This window comes from Gymnoscopelus braueri (genome assembly GCF_963280865.1).
Source record: "Gymnoscopelus braueri genome assembly, chromosome: 21".
Lineage (NCBI taxonomy): Eukaryota > Metazoa > Chordata > Actinopteri > Myctophiformes > Myctophidae > Gymnoscopelus > Gymnoscopelus braueri.
The window spans coordinates 25316331-25342675 of NC_137623.1; the positions used below are offsets into that span (position 1 = coordinate 25316331).

At 44.4% G+C, this 26345-nt stretch overlaps 2 protein-coding genes across 2 annotated transcripts; both read right to left on the minus strand.

The window, feature by feature from the left end:
- Window positions 1–838: 838 nt before the first annotated feature.
- LOC308076812 (suppressor of tumorigenicity 14 protein homolog) lies at window positions 839–15898 on the minus strand (the record flags this gene model as incomplete). Its single annotated transcript, XM_080417303.1, has 19 exons — window positions 839–1321; window positions 1435–1571; window positions 2182–2453; window positions 2756–2939; window positions 3088–3207; window positions 3697–3807; window positions 4110–4223; window positions 4605–4709; window positions 5759–5892; window positions 7657–7763; window positions 7979–8076; window positions 8329–8486; window positions 9135–9354; window positions 10464–10559; window positions 11669–11859; window positions 12345–12412; window positions 14653–14777; window positions 14934–15120; window positions 15815–15898. 19 exons carry the CDS (start codon window positions 15896–15898, stop codon window positions 1154–1156), a joined length of 2679 nt encoding a protein of 892 aa, XP_080273429.1. The 3' UTR covers window positions 839–1153.
- Window positions 15899–16678: 780 nt separating this feature from the next.
- On the minus strand, window positions 16679–25777 carry tmprss7 (transmembrane serine protease 7; the record flags this gene model as incomplete). Its single annotated transcript, XM_080417460.1, has 17 exons — window positions 25596–25777; window positions 24599–24729; window positions 24431–24498; window positions 23895–24088; window positions 23765–23800; window positions 22560–22788; window positions 21810–21940; window positions 21565–21668; window positions 21316–21422; window positions 20964–21100; window positions 20056–20163; window positions 19366–19473; window positions 19074–19190; window positions 18460–18655; window positions 18009–18277; window positions 17245–17381; window positions 16679–16840 (listed from the first exon to the last, which is right to left on the minus strand). The coding sequence occupies exons 2-17, from the start codon at window positions 24689–24691 to the stop codon at window positions 16679–16681; spliced, it is 2196 nt and encodes a 731-aa protein (XP_080273586.1). The 5' UTR covers window positions 24692–24729; window positions 25596–25777.
- Window positions 25778–26345: the final 568 nt, after the last annotated feature.

The following is a 26345-nucleotide window of genomic DNA, read 5'->3' on the forward strand; positions in this document are numbered from 1 at the left end:
GTCAACACCAAGGCAAGCAGGAGAGGATTCAGCACAAAAGACAGCACTGAGCACTGGGTCAAGTGGTTGATGGAAGGTATGTGCCTGTTAACATTCTCAATCAACTTGACACCTGGGTTGATTGTCAGAGTGCTGACAGCTTGTTTGCAACTTAAAAAAGTGCCTCTGTTGTTGGTTTTGGTCAGCACTCTTCACAGTTCATCGGAGCATTGTCCAGTGTGTGGACGGTATCTTCCACTTTGCAGTCATTCACATGGACCTTGGCCTCTGTCTCTGAAGGAGGAAGCCCATGGGAAGATTTTGTCTTCATTACACCATGGTCTTTCTGGAACTGACCTTCAAACCAGCCTTCTGGTTGTATTTTAAGAAATGTCATTACAAACTGGCAGGAGATATAGAGGGTAAAATGGACAGCATAGGATATAAAATGAAAATAACAACGTATACAATCATTCCCTACCTGGGCCTTGCTCACTCCACTACAAATAGACTATTTAAAAAGAAACCTATGACTCAAATAAACGTTTGATATTCAAATACACATACATACAGTACATGTTTATAGATGCATACAATGAGTCATGAACACACACATACAGTACATGGACAAGTGTAAATGAGGACAAAACCGTACGGCTACAACAGTACTTACAGGGAGAGAACTCTTCCCACACGCAATGAAAGGAGCGAATAGATTTCTTTTGGCCTGTGTGCAACATGTGCCACGCTCACTGTCTCAGGACTGAACGATACAGCTGAGAGAAAAGGTGTCAGAATTTGCGAGAGAAAGCGGGAGAACAGCTGTAGTGCTGAGCTATAGGAGAGAAGGACACCACGACAGAGGGTGAGGAGGACACACACGGTATCAGTGTCCATTCTTTTTAGACTAGCGCTGGACTAGAGGCAATCGTAAAGAAAACTCGACCAGTCTGGGGAAGTAAGAGCACCCGCCATGTTTCGCCTTGTGTGGGCCGTGCTCCCGGGCCCCCCTAAAAGTAGCGGGAGTCCCCTGACTGAATGTGTTCTGTGTGAATACCATCCTTTAGTCTGAGCATGGATTCCGGTTCTGAACCATTAGAAGTTTGGTCTGTGGTCTGTCCCTCTGTGTGTCTGTCATTCAGTCCGTCAGTCAGTCAGTCAGTCAGTCAGTCAGTCAGACCTGTCCTTTCGTCTGCTGATGGATCCAGTCTGCGAACTTGACCAGCTGTGTGTAGACTCCGGGGCGGTTCTGCCTGGCGCAGCCCTCGCCCCAGCTCACGATACCCGCCAGGAACCACCGCCTGCCCCGCTCCAGGCACACCAGAGGACCCCCAGAGTCCCCCTACACGCACACGGAAATACACAAACATAAAGAAGTACATGAAAGACAAGTATGTTATATCGCGAAATAGACAGAGAAGATGCACACATACACATGCAAATACACATACACACCTGACAAGCATCTACCCCTCCATTCAGGTTCCCAGCACAGAGCATCCTGGGAGTGACAGCGTCGTCATATAGCTTGTTACATGTGTTCCTGCTGATGATCCTCACGGAGGCCTCTTGCAAGAGAGCTGCCAGCTCACCTAAATAAATAGCAGACATACATACAGACGACACGCAGCATTAAAATAACATGTAATAATGTCATATCAGCACTTGAATTTAAGCACCACTATGTAACTTTTTAACAACTACAGTATGTAGCATATTATGTTGCACAAAATTATAAATGTTTAAGCAATAACAATCATCCTTCCATAAATGTATAGACTCAGGGGGGGGGTCCCTGCTAGGGGCTTGACTGTATTACTATGTATAGGGGAGACAATGAATTTCATCCTGGCATTTGCCAAGGCAGTAAGGCACTAAGGCAGAACTGCCAGTCAAAGCGAAGACTGGCCAATCACAGCGCGTCCTCGCCGGACATGCTTGCAGAGACTCTTGGGTAATGAAGTCAAAGACGTTAGCTGCCATGTTATTTGTGTCCAAAGTGGCCACTGATACCACAAACTACATAGTGCTGCTTTGATAAAAATGTTAATCACAGGCGCACAGATGAGTGCAAGTCAATTTGGTAATTGCATCGGTTATAAACACTTAGCCCCGTTTTGCATTGGGTGTAAGATGGTACCCTCTATTTTGTTTACTTTTCTAGTTCTTCTGACTAGTAAGGTACACTTCACCAGCTCTCACCATCCTCCATAAGCACTCCCCAGCCAGTGACAAAACAGCTGGTCCCTGTGGTGAAGGAATGCGTGGGCGCGGGGACACACACAGGCTGAACCATTTCATTGAAGAAGATGGGAACGCTGAGCTCCAGGAGGGCGATGTCGTAGTCAGAGGTGAACTGGTCATACTGCGGGTGAAGGAGGATGCGACGGATCGGCCTGGTAGCCGCTCCATTGTTACCCGCGGTCATCACACGCATGCCCATGTACGCACGCCACGCACGGGCATCAGAGTATCTGTGGGCACAAAGGCAAGGAACGCATATGGACATGGGGTGGCATTTATTAGACATAGTTTATCATTAGAGCATTATAGACAACTGATGTCAAATGTAAAAATGAACAAATGATTACAAATTCTAAATTGATATATTTCCAATATTTTTCTTTGGTTTAGAAATGTGGGTGCATGCAGATTTGGGTCTATAACATTCTTGATTTTCACCGCTTGGAGCGAGTGCGCAGTTGGGTTAAAATCAAACCCATCCTTAGGCTAGCGGTGACTGATTTTGATCACTGGTGGTTTTTCTTTTTCTCACTTTATGGCTTCTGAATCCTGGAAGCAGTGTGCAGCTGAGATGAGCCAGCGGTTGGAGACAAGCGAAGCCCCACACACGTGGCCATAGCGATCCATCTGGAGGCTCACCTGCCAGGGCCACGAGCCGGCCCCTGCGTCAGAACCTCCCACTATCTTAGTACGCTTCTTAGGCCTCGTACCACAACCTGGTAGGGGGGGGGGGGTATATAACATGAAGGAGGGTTACTTAGGGGGCAGGCAAAATCCTCTTTCTTCCCCAAGGAAACAGGTTTTTAGCTTTGTTTTCCTATCACAGAAATGAACGGTCAGGTGTGCAAAACATGTACTGCTCACCACATCGCAGCTCATCAGAGCCGTCAGAGCAGTCTTTGTTTCCGTCGCATTCAGGGTTGATCCTACTCACACACTTTCCATTGGCACATTTGTAGGAGGATGGAGTGCAGCCTTTCTGGACTAAAGAGAATGAATGAACGATATTCTCAGAAAGAGGAAAGGATAGAGCAGGTGTCACACAAGTACTATATATGAATATTATATCATTATTCTTAGTAGTTGATTCCATTTAAAGATTCCATACAATATAGTAACCTCTTTAACGCTGTTTACTCTGGCTTTGAAAATAGCCGATCTACAAGCTCAAGTTGTGAGCTTGTTGTTATTTTCGGCAGATTTGGTGTAGAGGGAAAAAAGGAGGGGACCAGGTGTAGACCCCTGTGGGACCCCAGTCAATGAAGTGTATAGGGTTTATGTGGCTAATGTGGCTAAAACACACACAGACCCAGTTGAACAAAAAGTTTTACACCAGTGCTAAAGCAACTTTATACCACTGCCATTGGCAATAGGCCTACAGTTTATCAGTATACCAACGTGGACTTTCCGATCACTGGATGGCAAGAAAAAAGGATAATAACCTGTTATGGTAGATGAATGAAAGATACTCACATGCTCTTGTGCAGTTGATTTCATCACTACGGTCTTTGCAGTCTATGATGCCATCACACACTGAAGACTTTGGCACACACACCTTGTTGGGACACATGTGGTAGCATTTACCTGCAGAAAACACAGCAAACATAAGCATTCATCACAGACATGCTTCACGTGTGTGCATTGTTTATGTGTACACCTGCTTTCACGTGCGCGCAACACATTGTCATTGACACAGATGTACTATTTTCTACTGCTTTTGAAAATCTAGATTTTGAGGGGGGGGAATTATTTAGTGTTTTCACCTATAATTATGTGCCCGAAATAGGGATGCCAGATTGAATTGTGATGCATTCTGCGCTTGTATATCTCCTCTTGTCAGAAAGCAACACAATTGTTTGACGGCATAACAATGAGGCTTTACTCACCACCACAGTTGCTCTCTTCACTGCTGTCTGCACAGGTGCTTTGACCATTACACAGGCTGCCATGTGGCTTGCACTGACCACTGCCACATGACACTTCTCCTGGCTTGCAGAGCGCTACATACAAGACGTGCGCACACACACACACACACACACACACACACACACACACACACACACACACACACACACACACACACACACACACACACACACACACACACACACACACACACACACACACACACACACACACACACACACACACACACACACACACACACACACACACACACACACACAAAGAGACACTTAAAACCAAATGTGTAAAACCGGATCATAGGATGCTCCAAAAAATACAGAATCTATGCCTAGATTTGTTGTGCTCATGATCTAAAAAATGCACAATCTTGGGTGAAACATTATTAGCGTGTTTGATTTACTGTTACTTTACATTAAAGACAGTCTATGAGCTGCTGTTGGACCTGACAGACTTACAACATCTAGCTTCATCCCGGCCATCTGAGCAGTCTTTTGTACCATCACACACCTTCCTCAGAGGGATACAGCGTCCATCACTACAGCGGAACTGTCGAGGACAGGCTGGAGGAGACACACAGGAAAGGAAACAACCCTGGAACTGTTCTACTTTCTCACAGTTGCAGCAATTAACCTGAAAGCTTGAAAAGTGTGCCTCTGGGCTGTGACCTAAAAGGGCTAGTTGGAACACCTCCAACTCTGAGAATAGTCTCGTGAGCCAGACAGTTGCCCCAAACAATTTTCGAATGCTTCCGTCATACATTCCATCTATATAGCATTCGGAGATTGTGGAATAGTTGTCTGGCAACGCGAGACTAGTCTGAGAGCATCTAGGGGAGGAGATTCATTGACAACACTATCCTCTTCCTCAATATCTGTTGAAAAGCCTTTGAGCAATCCTCAGTAGCACTGGGCAGCTCTCTATGCAGCTATACTCAGGGCTGTTTCTGTACTGTAATTACCGTCTTCTTTCACTTGCCTGGTCAGTGCCAGCTTATATTAGACAACCTATCTGTACAAGCTGACACTGATGTGACACAGTATGAATAGATATAGTGTGTGGTTTGCTTTTTGTCACCAACCGGATGGAATGATCATTATTAGGAAGGACAGAAAATGGCCACCATTAAATGCTTGTAGAGAAGTGCTGTGGTGTGTCCAAACGATTCCCAAGTCTGCCCCATCGCTGTGATTGGCTGAGAAGCCAATCACAGCCCTTTTTTAAGTACCACAAATTTGGCGAGCACTCATTTTGGTTCACTCTATGTCCTGCATACGTGCAATTTCATTTCGGTTAGGTTGCTACAGCTGAAACTTTTCACTTTATCAGTGGGGTGAGCGGTGTTGCCGACGCATTTACACACTACTACCCTCTTTTGCACTATTTCGGCAGCCCCCGGACAGTATTCCGGCACCTTTAATTGCAATAGTCCCGTCTGTTTTGGCCAGGCGTTTGGTGCCCCCCTCCCCGAGCTTGGTGCCCTGGTCTGCAGCCCCTAAAGCCGATGCATTACGTCGGGCCTGGCAATGGGGGCAAGGTTTTGAGCTCAACTGGCTTGGGAATCGCAATGATGCTGCTGTGATATTAAGAGAGCTGAAGCATTTGGACTTACTGCTGTCAGGATTGAAGGCCCGGTAGAGGAGGTAGAAGCCCTTGTGAGTGAGTGACTCATCGGAGTGGAAGTGGATGGAAACAGGAGAAGAGTATACACGCTTCTTGTAGCTGTCTGGCAGTGGATTACATAATCTGGAAAATGAAAGTGTTTGGAAACTCATTCCACCATTGTGTACAAAAAATGTTTTCTTTATCAGAAAGCTTTCTCTTTATGAGGGAAATTAATATCAAAGCAATCGTAAATGGAATATCCTCCTGTTTGTGCCATGACAGCATAATTAGGCTACTCCATAATTCTTGCCTTTTCCAAAAGTACATGAAAGTAGAAATTACTGATCATAGAATGTACTCAAAGTAGAACATGAAAAAGACACTCCGTGTCAGTAATGGAAATACTTGTAATGATTACATTTCCATTCCATATACACGTAAACAACATTCACACTTCAGAAGAAGAGCTACTTAGAACAACCACTGCATTTTCTGTTGATCACCGAGAAACTGGTGCAGTTGAAGGTTAACTGCCTTGCTCCTAGGCTCACAGATAATAACGGTCGAGGGAGGAAAGGGATTATTCTCGTTCCTGAACATTGTTAATTTTGACAGCAAATGTTGATGTAGTTTTAGTCATAGTCTTTTGAATAAAATGTAATTTAGTGTATAAAATGTAATTTAGTGTTAGTCATACTTTATTTCACACACACACACACACACACACACACACACACACACACACACACACACACACACACACACACACACACACACACACACACACACACACACACACACACACACACACACACACACACACACACACACACACACACACACACACACACACACACAGTTTAGTTTATCATTAGAGCATTATAGACAACTGATGTCAAATGTCAAAATGAACAAATGATTACAAATTCTAAATTGATATATTTCCAATATTTTTCTTTGGTTTAGAAATGTGGGTGCATGCAGATTTGGGTCTATAACACTCTTGATTTTCACCGCTTGGAGCGAGTGCGCAGTTGGGTTAAAATCAAACCCATCATTAGGCTAGCGGTGACTGATTTTGATCACTGGTGGTTTTTCTTTTTCTCACTTTATGGCATCTGAATCCTGGAAGCAGTGTGCAGTTTTACTGTGCAGTTTTATTGTGCTTTTTTTCTCTAAGCACCTTAACGTCCATATGTATATCATGCACAGTATAAGTATAACATGCACAGTATACATACATTGCTGCTATGCTCAGGAACCTTAGTTTTTTATTATCTCAGGTACTTTGTAAATATGTAGATAACTTGTCTGGCCTTCTGTTGCTCTCTTGTTTTGATCTCCTTCCCACTTGCCCCCCACCCCCTCTTCTTCTTCTCCCCCCCCCCCTCTTCTTTCTATGGAAATTAACGTTGCGATGGGAACGATGTACAAAAACGAATTTCACCCACTTTTTTACCTTGTAAACCACAATAAAACTGATTCTGATTCTGTGCAGCGCACGCGCGCACACACACACACACACACACACACACACACACACACACACACACACACACGTGTGTGTGTGTGTGTATATAATATGTGTATATATAGTATATACATACACACACACTTCTCATTTGACGAATAGCGACAAATAGCCAATCTAAAAGCAATTTTAGCTATTTTTAACATTAGAACATGTTGAATATTTTTGACAATATAATGACATGCCCAAAATAAGCATGCAATGGTTGAAAGGGGATGTAAACAGGTTATTATTTTGTGCAACATGTTTAAACTACCTCAGACAAGGCCTCATGCACCCCCCCCACCCCCGATCTTTGGCGCCACCCCCAAAGGGGGCACGGACCTTAGGTGGGGAAACACCGCTCTAGACGCTCACGCCTCAGTATTACTTACTTGACCCCTGCGACGTCCAGCCAGTCTTTCTCACAGCCGTCTGAGGACGCGTCCTGAATGTCCAACGTCACGATCGTCAAGGAGATCTGGTATCCTGGCAGTGGCGCCTGGAATACGAAACCAGATAGGTTGCAGGGTTCACATGTTGGAATGTGGAGAGGCAACAGAACAAAGGTACCATCCTCTCTCCCTCTCTCTTTCTCTTGATCTTTATCTTTGCCTTTGACTTAATCTCCCTCTCTCTCTCTCTCTGACCCTGTCTATCACTCACACATACATTGAGTGATAGACATATGTGTGCGCGTGCACGCACGCGGCTCACCCGCAGTGTCCAGCTGCAGTCCACATTGGGAGGGTAGTAGGATGGGTAGTAAGGCGAGGCCAGAGAGCCATTCCACGAGGAGATGGAGCCTCCACAACCTGTAGGGGGAGACATTCCACACAGAGAAACAGGAAAGAACCCAGCATTCAAAAACAAAATACCAAGTCAAACTTGTTTTACATTATGTGCTGTATCTAGCTGTGTGTGTGTGTGTGTGTGTGTGTGTGTGTGTGTGTGTGTGTGTGTGTGTGTGTGTGTGTGTGTGTGTGTGTGTGTGTGTGTGTGTGTGTGTGTGTGTGTGTGTGTGAGTGTGAGTGTGTGTGTGTGTGTGTGTGTGTTCGCAGTCAGACCTGCTTTGGGGATAGCCTGGAAATAGGCTTTGAAAACAGCTCCATCCCGCAGCCTACTGAAGGAGAAGGTGACCAGCATAACATTCCCAGAAGATGTTAGCTTCATGACTGGAGTCAAGCCAGACACAGGTGGGCCAGACACAGGCAGACCACACCACCTGGGACAGGCAGATACCTTCAGCATATCGTTGCTGTCGGGCACAAACCTCCTATCTCCATATTTTAACTATTTGTGTTTTTTTTGTAAATTAATGTCCTACTTAATCATACTACAGTGTCACACAAAAAGGATCAAAGTTCGAGCCGCGTTTTGGGCTTGTAGATCTGCTACTTTTGTTATTTTTGAATTTGAATCCTGAAAGGTTTTGGACATATGAGGTTTCCGCCCGACAGCGACGATAATATGCAAAGTGTGTATAACTTGGAGGCTCATGCAAGTGGTTATTGGTAGGTCAGCATATAAAGTAAGAATCTCAAGTCACATTTTGTTCAATTCATATACAACATACGGTACTAAGTATGCAGGCAGCTGTTTTTTGAAAGAGGAATTCAATGGAAAATCCTGCAGTACTACTGCAGGATATATGCATGTGGGCATGCCAGGTACTGAAATATGTAAAGTACCACATCCATGTTCAATAGTGGAATCCAAACAGAGCTCCATAGCTCCTAGTCTCTAAAGATATGGAGACCCTCCCCCATCTCCATGCAGTCTCTACTGATATGGAGATTGGAGACCCCCATCCAAAGTCTCTCCACAAACCACCAAAAATGGATGAAGCGCATGAATTGAAAGGACCAAATACCTGGCAATGATCTTGTTTTGTAAAGGTAGCAGGAAATCGTAAGCAGACAGTTTGTGGGAAGTGCAGCTTCCGGGCGTGGCTCCGTGCAGAGTGAGGACGACCAGTCTCACCACGTGGCCCGAGGGGACCCGCAGACGCCACTGGTAGTATGGCTTCTTGGGGTTCACCAAACTCAGGGTGCGGTTGTTGCCATATTTGGCATAGAGGTCAAAGGACATAGCTACACAAGGAAAATGATGGTATCATTTATGTATCTTCTATTAGAGCAAGAAATGCACATACGGTACATCAAGGAGTTAGTGGTGTTGCTGACAAACAGTACACAGCAATCAATGTACAAGAGCAAGAACACGTTACATAGAAGAAAAGTGCAAAGTAACACATTTAAATGTTTAAAAGGCATTAGTCCAGTAATGAACAGGATCAGAGCACAAGCCCAAATCAATGAAACTAAATAATGCATTGCAATGCATTGACAGGCTTCTGATTAACTCTGCCTCATGGGATGTTCACACAGGATGTGGATAGACGGCAATTTGCCAATCACATCATGGCAGCAACTCAATGCATTTCGACATGTACACATGGTCAAGACGACCATCTGCTACAGTTGAAACCGATCATCAAATGGGGAAGAAAGGTGATTTAACCCATTGAGACCTGAGGCCGATTCTACAAAATGTATTCTAACAGTTTTCTGAAAAACGCATGTTGCTATATCAGTGATGCTCAAACTTTTTCATTTCAAGGACCCCCAGAATTATATGTATTTGACCAACCTCCATCTCAAAATATTTTTGCTCCCAGACTCCCAGAAGCAAAGATTTGTGTTAAAAATGTTTTGCACAACATTTCATGATTCTTCAAAACTATGAGCTTGTATATCTGCCATTTTTGAATGGCTGCAATGCGGGTTAAATGACTTTGGGAACATGGCATGGCTGTTGGTACTTGGATTTTCACGCACAACCATCTCCAGGGTTTACAGAGAAAGGTCCGTCCGAAAATGAGAAAATATCCAGCGAGTGGCCGTTCTGTGAGAGAAATTCCTTGTTGATGCCAGCGGTGAGAGCAGAAGGGCCAGACTGGTTCGAGCTGATAGAAAGGCAACAGTAACTCAAATAACCACTTGCTACAACCGAGAGCAGTCCAGAGCATCTCTGGACGCACAACACCTCAAACCTCGAGGCAGAAGGACTACACAAGCAGAAGAACACATCGGGTGCCACTCCTGTCAGCTAAGAACAGGAAACGGAGGCAAGAAATGTGCACAGGATCATCGAAATTGGACAATAGAAGATTGTAAAATGTATATAATGTTTCCCTTACCTTGGAAACCCAGCTGCCACTTCCCACTCTGGATGTTATTTGGGTTTTTAATCTTGTCTGTCTTGTCATCTGAGTCAAAGTCATCAGGGTCCAAACCTACAGAGGCAGGTGATAAATGTCATCGTACATAAAAACGATATACAAATCCTACCTATACAACAAACATTTATTTCAATGTGGTGTGTGTGTTTGTGTGTGTGTGTGTGCGTGCGTGCGTGCGTATGTGTCAAAAAAAATTTAAACGAGTGCTAAATAGCTCTATATTCCCATGGTAAACATTGTTATAGACTGTTCAGTAACAAGGGTCTTCCTGTCGCTCCTCTTTAGTAAACACTGCAGAAAATAAATGTTCAGGTTGGGATACCAATAACCAATCAGGAGAGCGAACTCGTACAGGATAAACAAGTGAAAATGGAAGAGATGAAACAAATGAGCAGACAAAATATCATTTTGTCTATAAAATGTAAGATGATAAATGGGTTCACTCTCCCGATTGAATTAAATTAGTGTCCCACCTGAAAATGTAATGTTTACCAAAGAGCTAGAGAGATGGGGAGACTCAGACTGTTACTGAACAAATATAGCAATACTATACTATAGCAATGATTAGTATCAGAATAAGGAGCTTTAACCTTTTAACAAAACGTTTTGTTTCAACTAAGAAATATCACTCATAGCACCTTTAAGAAGCTGTAAACCTTTTTTCTTCTATTTTCAATTAATATCTGCAAATTGCTATATACAACTTTTAAATGATTTAAATGATTTATTTGTATGTAATTTAATTAACCCGTTAATCTGTCTGAATCAACAGGGCAGGCATGAAACTAGGACACATATAGGACTCGCTCCTTCTCTGTCTCATCAGGAGATGACAGAAGGAGATCGGCTTTTTTGGGGTGCGTGACGCCAGTGTGTCAACTAAGTATAAATCACCCCTAAAGGGATATTTCACTTTCAAACATGTTTGGGGTAATATTAACGTCTACACAGGCTTTTGTGACCCCCCCCCCCCCACAGACAGTTTTTAAGTTGCTTGATTCAGTATTTAGATATTTGATATTCATTTTATCAAACATGCCCCCTTTCTATACAAACCTATCGTAATTTTAGCCACGATAGATTCATCGAAAACACCCGTCCTTGGTTCTTTTCTGGTTCTGTTTTTTCATAGAGTTCTATTTGCAACAAATGGGCCACTCTACCGAGCAAGCTGAGCAGGTCCATGTCTCTGTTCATGTAGTAGCGCTGCTCGTTCCGGCTGTCCAGCAGCTTGTTGGTGCCCGGCAGTCTCCGCTGCAGCCGCCCGGGACCCCGCCTCCGGATCTCCATGGCAACGTTGTCCGGGGCAGAGAATTTACTCCAGTAGAAGACATTGAGGCCCTGCGTTCCTTCACTGTCACACAAAGGGTTTACAATGTTGCTATTCTAAAGGGCCTGTTACACTTGGTTGTACAGCCAGTGTCGCGCACCAAAAATAGCCGATCTACAAGCTCACATGTGTCGCGCAGCATGACGCATTGTGAGCTTTTTGGTGGCCGGCACCGGTGTGCAACTACAATTGTTCTTAGGGGCGGCCAGGCGCATAACACATATTGGCTCTAATGCAGCCTGACAGCACATCGTGGGTTCGAATCCCGATCCCGATGATCTTTGCTGTGTCTCTCTCTCTCTCAGTTTCCTGTCCATCTCTACTGTATACTACTGTATCAATAAGGCAGAAAAGCCCCAAAAATATATCGTTATCGTTATCGTTATCGTTATAGTGCTCAGTGTGAACGGCCCTTTAATGTTGACAGAGGGGGACCTGTTGGGCATGCTGTATTGTATCTACACTCAGGATTGTGTTTTTGCATATAATAGTTTCAGAATGTGACTTACCTGAAGGCGATAATTCCTGAGTGTAGGTAATAGGAGCTCCACGGGGACGACTCATAGAGTTGTGAGAACTGTTTTTCCAAATGCACAGAGAGAGGACAGAGAGAGGGGGAATCAGTCACACATTGCACATTTTCACACAATGGACGTTACATCACGACACGGCTTGTGAGGTCACTTCACTGGGCCGGCAGTGGCTCGGGTGGCAGAGTGTTGTGGCTGCTTGGAAATCGGAAAGTTCCCGGCTCCCCTGGGTTAGTGTTGAAGTGTCGTTGGGCAGGACACTGTGTGTGCGATTTAGTGAATGTAATGCATATTTTAAAGCACTTTGGATAAAGGCACGAATGCACCATTTACCTTTTACTTCACCAGTGTATGACACACAAACGCACCTGGTGGAGCCCATGGTGGTTGAGTTCTTGTGTATGAGAGAATCCAAATGTGTGTAATATGTGTATGTATATGTGCGCATGAGAGCGCACACAATAATCCTCTGTGTCCGTTTAACTCAGTGTGTAAAAAAAGGACCCAAATGGTCGGGTCCCTTTTTACACTCTCAGAGTTAAACTGACACTGAGGATTTTACCGTATGTGTGTGTGTGTGTGTGTGTGTGTGTTGATTTTGAGCAGCACAGAGGTCCTTTGTGTCCCCCTCACCTGCCAGCCTTGTAGAAGCAGACCCTGGGTGGTATGGGCTGCTGGCCCCGGGTTCACCTGCTCTATAATGAACAGATGGCCATGCAGATACTATGACCACCTGACTAGCCCACGACTCACCCACAGGGCTGATTACTAGGAAATTAGGAGTAAATTGCCGAAGACCTAACAGGGGGAAACGTTCACCCATTATCAATCAAGCGTGTCCTATGTAATCAACCTGTCAACCTGAAATCAATATTTCAGTGGTTCTCAACCAGTGGTCCCGGGACCACCAGTGGTCCTTCCCCCCCCCCCCCTTTTTGCCAGACCCTGGGGGTCGGCCTACAGGAGGCTTTGTCGGTCGGTCGGTCGGTCTGTCTGTCCCTCTTTTCCTCTGCACACACGTCATGCGAAGTCCGGCCATTCAGATTTCAACCACTAGGGGTCTGGCAGTGCTCCGAGGAGCACCTTTTCTAGTTTCCACCAGTGGTCCTTGAGGGGGTTCCAGGTGGTCCCCAGCTAAATGATGGAGAGTTGGTAACCAAATGGACCCTTATAGATCTTTAACTCTTGAGAGTGTAAAATTAAACCAAATGGACCATTATGGGTCCATTTGGTTTCATTTTAAGAAACTCAAGAGTTACATTATTGTTAAACATCTGCATTACTTAATTTACAATCTACACAATTGTAGACTTATTGTAATTTTTTTTAATTTTTAATAATTGTTATTTTGATCAACGTTTGCCTGTTATCTCTCCTAATGGTACCAACATCAATACATCGATTTGTGGACAAACTCTTATGCAACGACAACAAAATATTCTACGTTTTGGGTTCTGAGAGGCTAAATCTCATCAAAAGGTGGTCTGTGGCTCAAATTGCCGAATAAATAATGGACATTGATATGAAAAAGGTTGAAAACCACTGATATAGGTGTAGCCCTGCCCTCCCTTACAAATGCAAGCTCCCCCGTTCCCTTTATTCTCGTTGCCGCCCCGCGGACTCCATCCAGGCCCTTCGTCCCTCTTTCCCCACCCTGCCCTGCTGCTGCCCTGTCTCTCTCAACCCCTGCCTGGAGTTGTGGCTCTTCCCTCTCCCTCTGCATGGAAGGGCACAGAGTGGCTGATTGTGTGAAGGCGACACAGACAATGTTTTTATTGAGGGGCTGCTCGTCCTCTCACTCTCGCTGCCTGGGCCTTGCTGCCGGGGCTCACAAATGCCAGGCTTGTCTTCGTCCCTGAAAGGGCCCTGTCTCTGGGGGTCCCAGGACTCACGCACACACTGGACCGGGGTCCTGTTACAGCAGCTTTACATTTAACACCACCAGAGAGAGGGAGGGGGAGAGGGAGAGGAGAGAGAGGGAGAGAGAGAGGGAGGAAAGAGGAAAAAAGAGGACAGAAAGGAAAGGGCCAGGGGGGCCACTAAAAAGAATACAAATTCAAAGAGAGACACTTGGATGGAGAATAAAGCACGGGAAGAGGGCTGCCGCGCTTTGCAAATGCGAGAGGTGAAAAAGACAGAAACAAGTAGGTTGCTGTAGGGAGCCAGGTCGCAGACGGAGCATCAAGATCAGTTTGAGCCAGGAATAGGAAGGGTCAAGCAGCACTCAAGAATGGCTTTCAGGGAAGACACAGCGAGGCCATCATCACTCGCTTGCTGCTCCACTCACATAATGGTTCAAAGCCTCAGCCTGTCGGCGGAACTCTGGCGAGGTGGAGTTAGCCAGGTCCAATGAGAAGTTCAGGTTGGGGAACTCTAGGCTGCCGCCAAGGTAGAACACTGACGGAGGCGGAGCTAAAAAATAAAATACATTAAAGGGATTTGAGACAGGTGTATGAGTAGCACGGAGGTCAGAATGTTTCAAAACAGATTTTGAAGACTTTTATGGTGAATATGAGGACACAGACACAGACCGTTATCTCTGACAAACACAGATAACACTGTACTCACATGTTAAGTAGTGTAGAGTCAGTGCAACTGCAGCAGTGAAAGGGAAGAAGGGCAGGATGCCTAATGTCCACCTCCTCCATGAGCCACAGGGTGGTGCTTGGTCCACCTCAACCTTCTCATCTGCCTGAACCTCAAGCTTCATGGGGTGGCTCTGTAATTGGGTGGGCTCCTTTAAGACCCCCTCTCCCTTCCAGAAACAAGTACATAACTCAAACATCATACTACTTGATATATCTATGCTTCTCTTGTGGCTAATTCTTTGGATCTCTTTACAGTGTAACTACAGAACTAGATGAATAAAGAACAAATGTGGAAAGCTAATTGACCTTTGTACAAAAATCTAGGCACCGATGTGCATCCTAACGTTGCGCGCATACTTAAGCACCACTGATTTATTGAGAGCAACGGTGAACATCTTTTCGGCTGAAAGGATCTGCTAAAACATTTAACGGTTTGGCAAAATTCCCCGGGGGAGAACACAAAGCGTGGCAAGAGGGGTCTGCTTTCCCACGGCCTGGCGCTGCGGTGTCAGCACTCAATCAAGTAGCGCACTCTGACATGGACATTCATGAGAAAGAGAACCAGATACCCATAGAGACGGATTTTACAATTAAGATGAGCCATGGCTGAGTGGACTAAGCTGATGAACTGCCGAGATCGTTCAGCCTCCTTCCTCTGATGAGGGGAAATCCTGGTCCATCAAAAACCGAGGGGGAAAAACACTTTACAAATACACCTTTTAAACTGATATAGCCAAACCTGGCATTAACATAATATATTACTTGCAAAATGAGTGATGGTCTGTTTTGCTTCATTTTCTCTTTGTCCTAGGATCAGACAGATGAAAAAAAGCGATAAACTACTGAAGCCATGTCTCTTACCTGCAGGCTGGCAGCAGAACAACTATGTCCATGGCCACAGACGCTGTAAACTTCGCAGGTTTTGCTTTTGGGGAGAGTCCTCATGGCACCGTCCCGTTAAGCTCCGGAGAGGCGATATACAACAATACTTCAGGCATAGAAATGATGGAGAGAGGAAACCCCTGCTATCGCTTCTTTGAAAAAGTGCAGAAACCCGACCTGAGCGGCTCGGATGCGGCGGGCATTCACTGCACTGCCGTATACCTGGACGGCAGGTGTCACACGGAGCCCCACAATGCAGTGCGGGACAATGGGTCCACTATGAAAGTGTACAATCCACACAACCATCCGTGCGACAGATATTGTGGGCAAACGTCCTCGTTGTGTATGTGGAGGGAAGTTGGTTGGACAAAAGAATGGTTTGAGAGGAACGTGTGCAAGGCATTAGGATAATAAGAACTTGGCTGACATGCCCTTGGATCTTTCACAGGGGCGCAAAACAAGACAGAAGCTACAATTACTAGACTGGCAATAAGCGTAACATTTTTTGTGGATGATAAAGGAGATAAAATGGTCTTATTGGCAGTCTCAGTCATGGGAGAGAAAACAGAAGTAGTAAAGTGGCATTGCAATAGGAGCATGGTATTTTAGAAATTTTAATCCTTCATGTCACTTTTTATTTTTTGCATCAGGTTTTATTTTTTTTTGCATCAAGATCTCAAACTACTTTACATTTTTCATCTGATCTGCAGTTATAATACAATAATGATAGAAACTTTACACAGTGTGCAAAAGTAACCTAACACTGCTTTTATGAGAGTCTGTGATCAACAGATACACCTGTTGACAAGTGAGTGAATGGGATGAAATACTGGAGGTCGCATGTCAGGTGACATGATTGTGGATCCAGGACGTGAACTTGCTGACCTTGGTGTAGACCCCCGGCAGGTTAGGTCTGCCACAGCCCGCCCCCCAACTAACAATGCCAATCAGGAACCAGCGTCCCTCGCCTGGCGCCCGGCATGACAATGGACCCCCCGAGTCTCCCTGGGAAGGCACACACACACACACACACACACACACATATACACACATTTCATCTTTTGTGCAGGTCAGGGTAAACTGATGGTACATTTTATAATCTCTTTACACAAACAATTTTGCCCGCATATATGTAAAGTAGGTAGACATGAATGGAGAACTAACTCATTTTTTTTGGAAAAACATATGTTTCTATATCAGTGGTGCTCAAACTTTTTCATGTCAAGGACCCCCAAAATTATATGTACAGTATTTGGCCGGCGTCCCCCATCTCAAAATATTTTGTTCCAGGGACCCCCAGAAGCAAAGATTTGAGTTAAAAATCTTCGCTTAAAAAAAGAATAACCAAAGTATAAAATAATGGTTAAGGGTTAAAACAGATGATTAGTCTGATGTAGTTGCACTCCTACCCTACAGGCGTCCTGCTCTCCTGTGGGAACCCCGGCACACAGCATACGCGGTGAGATGGGGCCGTACCTCTTCTTACATTCACTCTGGCTCAGAATGGACACCTCTGCTTTCTGGAGCACTGTAGGCAGGACCTTGTCTGTGGGAGTGGAGCAGAGCGGACATAATGTTCGAAGGATTACCCTGAAAAAGAACGGCCTGACCTGTAGATTTACTGTATATCCCTGAATATGCCCGTCTGATTGTTTTTGCTATTCTGTCTTTCTCTGGAATGGAAAAAGGATTACTGTTGTTCAGGTCCCAAGTGAAGCATAATGCACCCATTACGCTCATGTTTTGTGGTTATACATTTTCATATTGTTGCAGTCGGGTGGAAACCTTGTATGTAAAACCTTTACTTTTCAGGAAATGGAAAAAAGTGTTCCAATGCATCCAATGTAATCACATATACTGTAGTCACAAGATCTTGTTAATACTTTTCATTGATTAGATATTTAGAAAACCCACACTGACTTTCAGTTTCACTTTGAAACATCAAAAAGAGCAAAAATAGCTGATCTGCAAGCTCACTATGTGATGCGTTGTGAGCATGTGGATCGGCTATTTTAGCTCTTTTTGTGTGACAAAAAAAAACAAAACATGAACAGTTGAAATATGGAGATACATGGTTTCTGCCCTACAGCGACGATAATGTAAGTCCAAGGAAGATATGAAAGCATCTCCAGTTCTAAAAATCCATTAAACCCTATCCCGGGTATTGCCTTACCCTCCTCAGAGCGATAGCCCCAGCCAGTGACCCAGCAGTGGTGTTTCGGGGTGAGGACGTGGGAGCGGGCAGGGAGGCACACAGGTTGCACCAGGGGGCTAAGAGAAGCAGGCCAGGGCTTCTTCAGCTGCAGCAGGGCCACATCATAGTCAAACGTGCGTGCATTGTAATATTCGTGCACCACAATGCGACGGATTTCTGCCACAAACTTGGCGCTGCCCTGCGTCACCATTCCAAGGTGGGCGGTCCATGGCCGTGGGTCTGACAGCCTGGCAGAGTGAGAATGAATGGGTTACTTAATTATTGTTATAAATCATTATGAATATTTATGAATGCTTATAACTATACTTTTACAGTGTTATAAGCAGATTGTAATGCATTTATGCTGCAGATAGATTATGTGGGCTTCATGAGAAAACTTTCAGATCATCAGTTGTGAGCAGCAACCCACCTGTCCTTGCTGAAGCAGTGGGCAGCAGAGATCAGCCAATCAGAAGAGATAACAGAGGCCCCGCAGTACAGATGACCAGAGAAGTGGAGGCTGACCTGCCATGGCCACTCCCCCTCCACAGCGCTGGCACCGCCCACAATCCGCTCGAGCTCTGTTGATGAGCTCACCTTCTTCACCGGAGATGGATCGCCACAGGCTACAGGACATGCAATGATGGATGGAAGGATTTGGTCATACAGTAATGGATCGGAGTGTGTGTGTGTGTGTGTGTGTGTGTGTGTGTGTGTGCGTGTGCGTGTGCGTGTGCGTGTGTGTGTGTGTGTGTGTGTGAGCATATTACATTACAAGTTCATGTTCAAGACTTCATTGTGCTTAACCACTGGCGTCCCTATTTTTTTGGGGCATAATAGGCAAAAACAAATCCTAGAATGTAAATAATAGCAAACAGTATGAGAGAGAGAGCATCTGTGTCATTTTAGATTCTTGCGTTGGCTATAAAAAAACAGCTGCGAGCTTGTACATCTGCTATTTTTGAAAAATCTTGAAAGTGTGAGAACTACTGATTTAGAAGGCATTTGTAGAATCGGCGTGCGTGTGTGTGTGTGTGTACTCACCACAGTCCTTCTCGTCGCTGTTGTCCAGACAGTCGGGTACATCGTCACACTTTGCATTTTTCTTCAGGATGCAGGCCCCACTGTTGCACTGATATTTGATTGCAGAGCACGTGGTCTCTGACAAATACATGTGGACACATTAACATGATTAGTATTTAGTCAGCACCAGGGCGCGCGCGCGCGCGCACACACACACACACACACACACACACACACACACACACACACACACACACACACACACACACACACACACACACACACACAGTGACGTGAGAAAATAGCTCCATACCCTGACTGCAGTTGACTTCATCTCTCCCGTCGTTGCAGTCTCTCTCTCCGTTGCAGACATAAAAAGGGTGCAGGGGCATATTTCCACCGCAGTTCTTTGAAGGCTTTGCTGGAAAGGTACACAGTAACATTTAGAGTGTCACGTTATATGGGTCCCTTTTTACACTCCAAAATTCACTGGATTTCACTGTGTATCCAACAAACGTAACTGTACATACAGTATATGGCAAAATGGTAAAAACATAATTATCAACATAGTATAGTTTTAACTGCTTTTGTAAGACTAAAATAGTCCAGTGGTTCTCAAACATTTTCATGTCTAGGACACCATTTTCAGGTCTACAGTAGGAATATTAGATCACGGACACCCATCTGAAAATATCTTGTGCCAGGGACCCCCATAAGAGAAGAGATTTGTCAAGTTTTCCCCAAAAATATTTTTGAATACCTGAAATATAAAATAAACTGTTCCTCGTTTTGCTGGGGACTCACTGGAATCCCCTCAAGGACCCCTGGGAATCCCCGGACCCCACTATGAGAAGCGCCTTTTCATCATATTGGTGTTTTGTCATATTGACTATTAAATAGTCAATATGCCAAAACACCAATATAATGAGAATGAAACAACTGCTCAGATATAAACCGCAACAGATAACGACCATTTGTATGCTGTATGTAAGTATTTACGTACAGCAGAAGATTTCATCACTCTCATCCAGACAGTCATCCAGGCCGTCACAGCGGCGGCTCTTCTCCACGCACAGCCCAGAGGTGCACAGGAAAGAGCCCTCCGGACAGGCTGTAGAAGACAGGGACAGGAAGAGAGGTTAACACAGTTCGACACAGATTTGGCTCAAACAAGGGGTTACATTTGTTCTACTGCTATGCCACCAAAATGTGGAATGCCCTACCAAAAGTCATAAAAAAGTGTGAATCCTTACTCTCCTTCAAAACCACTCTAAAAGAGCACTTACAGGTGGCTGCAATTCGGAACTGGCCACTGTAAAAAAAATCAAGCCCATCACCAGAAATGCCCCCCCCCCCCCCCACACCCAGAACTGTTTACTGTACATATTTTTCTTTTTTGATTACAACTCCTTTATATGATATTTTTGCATAGTATTGTATATTTGTCTGTCACTAAATGTTTCTATGAATTGAATACACAGGACCACAATGGAAACAAGCCATAATGCTTTCTTGGGTTCAATCCTTTTAGCATTGTATTTGTGTTAAACTGTACTTTGTGTGCTTTTTTTTTGCAAACTGTTAATAAAGTATTCAATCAATCAATCAAGGGGATTTAGGGCAGTGTGATAGAGGACATATCTAAAAAAAAAACATTGAAAATAGAGGATCTACAAGCTCATGTAGATAAATAGCCTATTAGGGTTAAAGTGGTTAAACTGATTTTAATGCTATATTAACTAATTGTGCTGGGGACCCCCTGGAACCCCCGTCAAGGACCCCACTTTTGAGAACCACTGACTTACAGTAGATGGTTTTCTGTGTGACCTTCACTGAAATACATCAATCCTCCCCATTACTTCCCCACTGTTGTGATTATACAAGTCTTGCTCTAGTTGTCGCACGACATACGCTGGCTGATGTTGAAGCCGCTGTAGGAAGCCTGGAAGGGCTGGTCAGAGCCCCGGGAGCTGCAGCGGAACTCCACCTCAGGGTTGTGGTCGGCGATCCGGAACACCGTGGCGTGGCCCACGTAGCTGCCACAGAATCTATGGCAGGAAATGAGCCATCAACAAACCATCGACTCAAAGCGGGCTGTCAGCGGATGTTGATATGGAACTTACTGCAGTGTGCGCACACGCATACATAAACAATACACGTTGATACCGTGACACATACTGTAGTGCCTATGTGCACATCATGCATGCATGCGTGCATGCACGCACGCACACGGAAACAAAATCCTCAATACTTGCACACGTACATGATTTCGTTGACCTTCCACCAGCCGTGTTCACAGCTTTTCATGTCCTTTGGTTTCAGCACATAGTTCTGGAACCTCAGTGCAACTCCTAAACCAGGGTTAGGGGCCTGTAGTAGAATAACAGAACCTCAGTCAGTAAGAGCCTTTATGTCAAATCACAACTACATACCATTATACAAAAGGTTTGTGTGTGTGTGCGTGTGGGTGTGCGTGTGCGTGTGTGTGTGTGTGTGTGAATTTGCACACTACCTGAAAAATCCAGATGCAGAGACACCGAGGAGGAAGCATGCTAGGGTGGAAGGGGCTATAGAGCTGACCTATGAAGGGCTGGGTCTCAATGTGAGACACACCCACTGTGGGACAGACAGAGAAACGGACCCGGAGGATTGATTGTCACTGAGGGTTCTGTTCACATCCAGGTCTCATGTTTAGTTAATCATTACGATCCTTGTAAGTTACCCAGCACTTTTAAGTCAACTATTAAAATGACTCACTTTGCTCAGACTCAGAGATGCCTGAAAAGTGGCCTCTGAAGCTCTTGTCACCGTGGGTCATTCTGAATGACAGCAGCATGACATTGGAGGTGGACACCAGAGACAAAGGGCTCGACACTGGCGCACACACCCTGCACAGTACAGATATAGATACTTGTGAAGGACATATAACAACATCAGTATCATCTCACACAAGCAGCATACGTTATACTTGTTGTGTTGCTGTCACCTTTAAGCCCTAACCCTAATCCTAGCCCTAACCTTTAAGCCATGTCCACACCAATGATTTGTGATGCAGCGAGAGAAATTGTAGCGGTCTGAATTGCCCGTTGCAGGTCGGCGCAGTTTGGGGATTCGGTTGCAAGTGGTTGCAAGTTGCATCTCGTTGCATTGCGAATGATTGGTGTGGACTGGGCTTCACTCTCAAATCTATATTTTACAATTATGTATGTTCTAAAATTATACAATATTTGGCAAGAAATTGTAAAATATGTTTTATACACTTAAATAAATCAGTGACCAAAGTTCAATTCCTTGCAAATGTTTACACAAGAGCAAAATATTCTGTGTGGCAGGGGGATGATATAGATGATAAGTATTTTAAAACTTCTCGAGAAGAATAACTTGACTGAGGGACATCCTGTGATGAAAAGCTCGCTCTGTCAAGCAATAAAAAGCTTCTTGAAAAGAACAAAATATGATCTCCCAGAGCTTAAACTGATTTTGGACTCACCTACGTCACTGACTCACCTGTGGAGAGTGCGCCCCCTCATGGGCAGCAGTGCGTCATACACGGTGAGGCCGTCGCTCACACAGTCACTGGGCTCAATCAGAAAAGAGTTGATGGTCAGGCGGATCAGAGAACCAGGGACGGACGTCAGCTTGACATGGCAGCTCACGCCGCTCCGAGATGAGTAGACATTTAACGGGACATTCAATCCGGGACGGTTGGCATACAGTTTATCAACACACTGTGAGCCTGGATGGAGGAGAAACATAGGTACTGGAACCTCAGTGCAACTCCTAAGCCACGGCTATGGATCTGTAGCAATAACAGAACCTCAGTCAGAAAGAGCCATTATGTCAAATCACAACTAACTATTTTATAACTATAACTATTAATTATACAGAGCAAACGGTTTGTGTGTATTCAATAGGTGTATATTTGAAATATGCTTAAGTAGTTCATTCTTTTTCCCTTCCTAGAAATGTAGTGCAGTCAAAACTAAAGTACATTATTTGTCTTGATTTTACTTAAGTACAGTACTCAAGTAAATGTACTTTGTTACTGTTCAGCTCTGAAGGTCACTCATGCACACTCCAATAGATTTTTCAATACACAGGTTCTGATGTGTTACTACAGTATAATGCAAAACGTGTCTTGAATGCTGGAGGAAAGCAGGGCAGACTGAGACTGGGTAAACCATAAACGAACACCTCCCTGTACACATGTTACACAGGGCTTAGATCTAACATACCCCTTGAATATGCCAGAAAAAACTCTGACCTGATATAGGAATGACACCCAAAAGAGAAATATGACTGTTACACTATGTATGTTGCAATTTGTGTTCATCACTTGTTTCAGAGCGTTGTAAATGACAACATACAGTATAATCAACAGACGTTTCCACTACAGACACAATATAGGCCAGTGGTTCTCAAATGTCAAATTAAATACAAATTAATATGTATTTGGCCACGGACGCCCATCTCAAAAGATTTTGTGCCCATGCAAGATTTGTGTTAAAATATTCCAATTTGTTTTCAAATTGCCAATGTATATAGGGTTAAAGTGATTTTGATGCTATATCAACTAATTGAACTAGGAAACCCCAAGGAAACCTGTCAAGGATGCCTGGGGGTCCCCGGACCTCACTTTGATAACCACTGAACTGTAGGCTACACAGCTCTCATCACGCTTTATTGAGTGTCTATTAAGTGCATGAACTCACCTGCTGCTGTTGATGAGTAATCTGACCGCTTAGCAGCTGAGGGGAACACAATAGTCGGTCACTCGAGTACACACTGACCACTGACAAAACACATTTCCACACACACACACACACACACACACACACACACCAATGACAAGGATGGAGTCGATATCAACTGGAAGGCCCAGCAGGTCTCCTACAGATGTCCTGTTCTTTATGCTGGTGTGGACAGAGTCTCTAAGGATTGCTCCCACGCAGTCTTCACACATTGCTGGGCTCTTCAGACGAGGAACCACAAACACCATCCAGAAATGGACCAGCACTCCACCTTTATTGTTGTTACTGGGCAAAAATGGCACGAAATGCTTTAAAGCAGTGATTCTCAAACGTTGTCATTTGAAGCACCCCCAGTCTGATATGCATTATTAGGCCAAGGACCCCCATTGATACAATTATTATTTTTATCACCGCCAGGTAGAAGATGTGTCCGAGACTATGTTTTAGCCCCTATCCGTCTGTGTGTGTCTGTCCGTTTGTGAGCAGCTAATCTCCGGCACCGTTGGACTGATCAGCGTGAAACTTTGCACACACACTTCTTTGGAGGCCAAGTAAAAAACACAGAGGTGTGAAATGCACAAATAACAAACTATGTTATTTATTTTGCAATACTACAGACCACTGTACCTGAGGTCAGCAATGACAGCATGCTTGTAGAGTTTGGCCACGGTTGACATTCTGTACACGTTGCTCACCTGTGTCGCACCAACAAACAACATTACAAATGATAAGTAACACCACCTGTCATATTAAAAATGATAAACACACAATCATAAGCATTGAACTCTTACATACCACATGTTGTATCTTGTTGGCCATGAATACAAACTCCTGGGAGTCTGCCTGGCGGTACTCTGGGATAAATTCCACGTTGGCCACCCGGAACATCCCAGCAAAATAGGTGGAGCTGTTGCTTTCTCTGCGAACTGAATGAATGACATCAAATGATGACGACCTTGCAGTTGCAGGCTTATGCAAAGGCTAAAATGTAAATTAGATAGCATGTCAAGGTAGACAAGATGCCAGGTTCATTTGTAGACCTGGCATCCTATAGTGTGTATAGTTTCAATGTACAGATTACTGATGTTTTGATATTATACCGTTTAGACTGATTATACGTTCTTGGTTTACCTATGAGCCTAGATTACTATTTCTATGCATTCGACGTAATACATTATGTTTACCTTGATTACTGTAAATCGCTCTGGATTAAGAGCGTCTGCTAAATGCCTAAATTGTAAATAGTATGAGTAGGCCTATGCACAAAGGAAAAGCTCATCAACTGTACAGTTAGCATGCGTTATGCTCGTTGAATTCTACTGACCTAGTATCCAACTAGAGACCCATAGCCATAGGGCTGTCTTCCTCATAGTCAAATAACTGATTCATCTGTCCGTTTTCTTAGTCGATCAAGACTTTGTTAGTCATGTTTTTTTTCCATGCTGGATTAATTATTTCTTCATAAATGATGAGCACATCTCTGGTAAACTCTGTAACCATTTCATTGTACCAGTCTATAGGCCAATAGCCAGTAACTAGTAGCAATTGTGAAATCAGCATTAGAATGATCAGTTCTGAACCTCACCACCAACCTTAAAAAGGCTGGACTCTGCATGATTGTATGTGTGCCAATTCATGTCAATTGTAAAGACCATTTGTTGCCGAGCTGTTTGTGTGTGTGTCAAAAATGTAAAACTCAATATATTTATCAACTACATCAAACAGGAGGGGGATTGATTTACACCAACAAAAACAGAAAAAAAAGCCTTGTATCTGCATCACACCCACTTACAAATGAAAACCCACAGCAGGGACCACACGACGACCAACACCACAAACACCACCGCTGCAACGTAGATAGCAATGTGCGGGACCTTCAGCAGACGGTTCCACAGTGCCTTGACTTTACTGGACTTCCACCTGTTTCTGGCCCTGTTGTACTTGCTGCATAGCTTCTCCCACCGGCTTCGCTTCTCCAGAGTGTGGTCCACAGTGGCCACCTCCACAGACACATCTGCAACCTGCAGGAAAAGCATGGTCATGACATGCTCCGACATGAAGCTACTTAATGTAGCACTCAATTTCCTTTGACCTTTGAAGTAGTCAGTTCAATCGGCAAAGCTTCTAAATGGGATGTGGTTTATGGTGCTGAAGTGACATGGGATGAATTATGTCTCTGTACTGCAGGTCCCCAGCCATGCATATCAAATCCCCGGGGACTGTCATGTGGACAATAAGAACTCCAGACCCCGATGCTGAAATCAATTTAACGGCCTCCCTTTACCATTTACTTCTCAGTTTTTTTATTTATTAAGTGCACCATGCCTTGGTTAGGCTGTATGAACCCCACCACAAGACAAGACGTATCTCTCTCTGACTGGATTTAGTCATGTCTCAGTGAGGAAATAATGCTAAAGGAAATATACTGGTTGGTACATTGGTAGGTACTTTATACATCCCGAGTGGAAATTAAGGTGTTCACATAAAGGCCACAATGTGGGGATTCAGTGGTGATGCAAAGAGGAGAGAAGAGTTATAACTA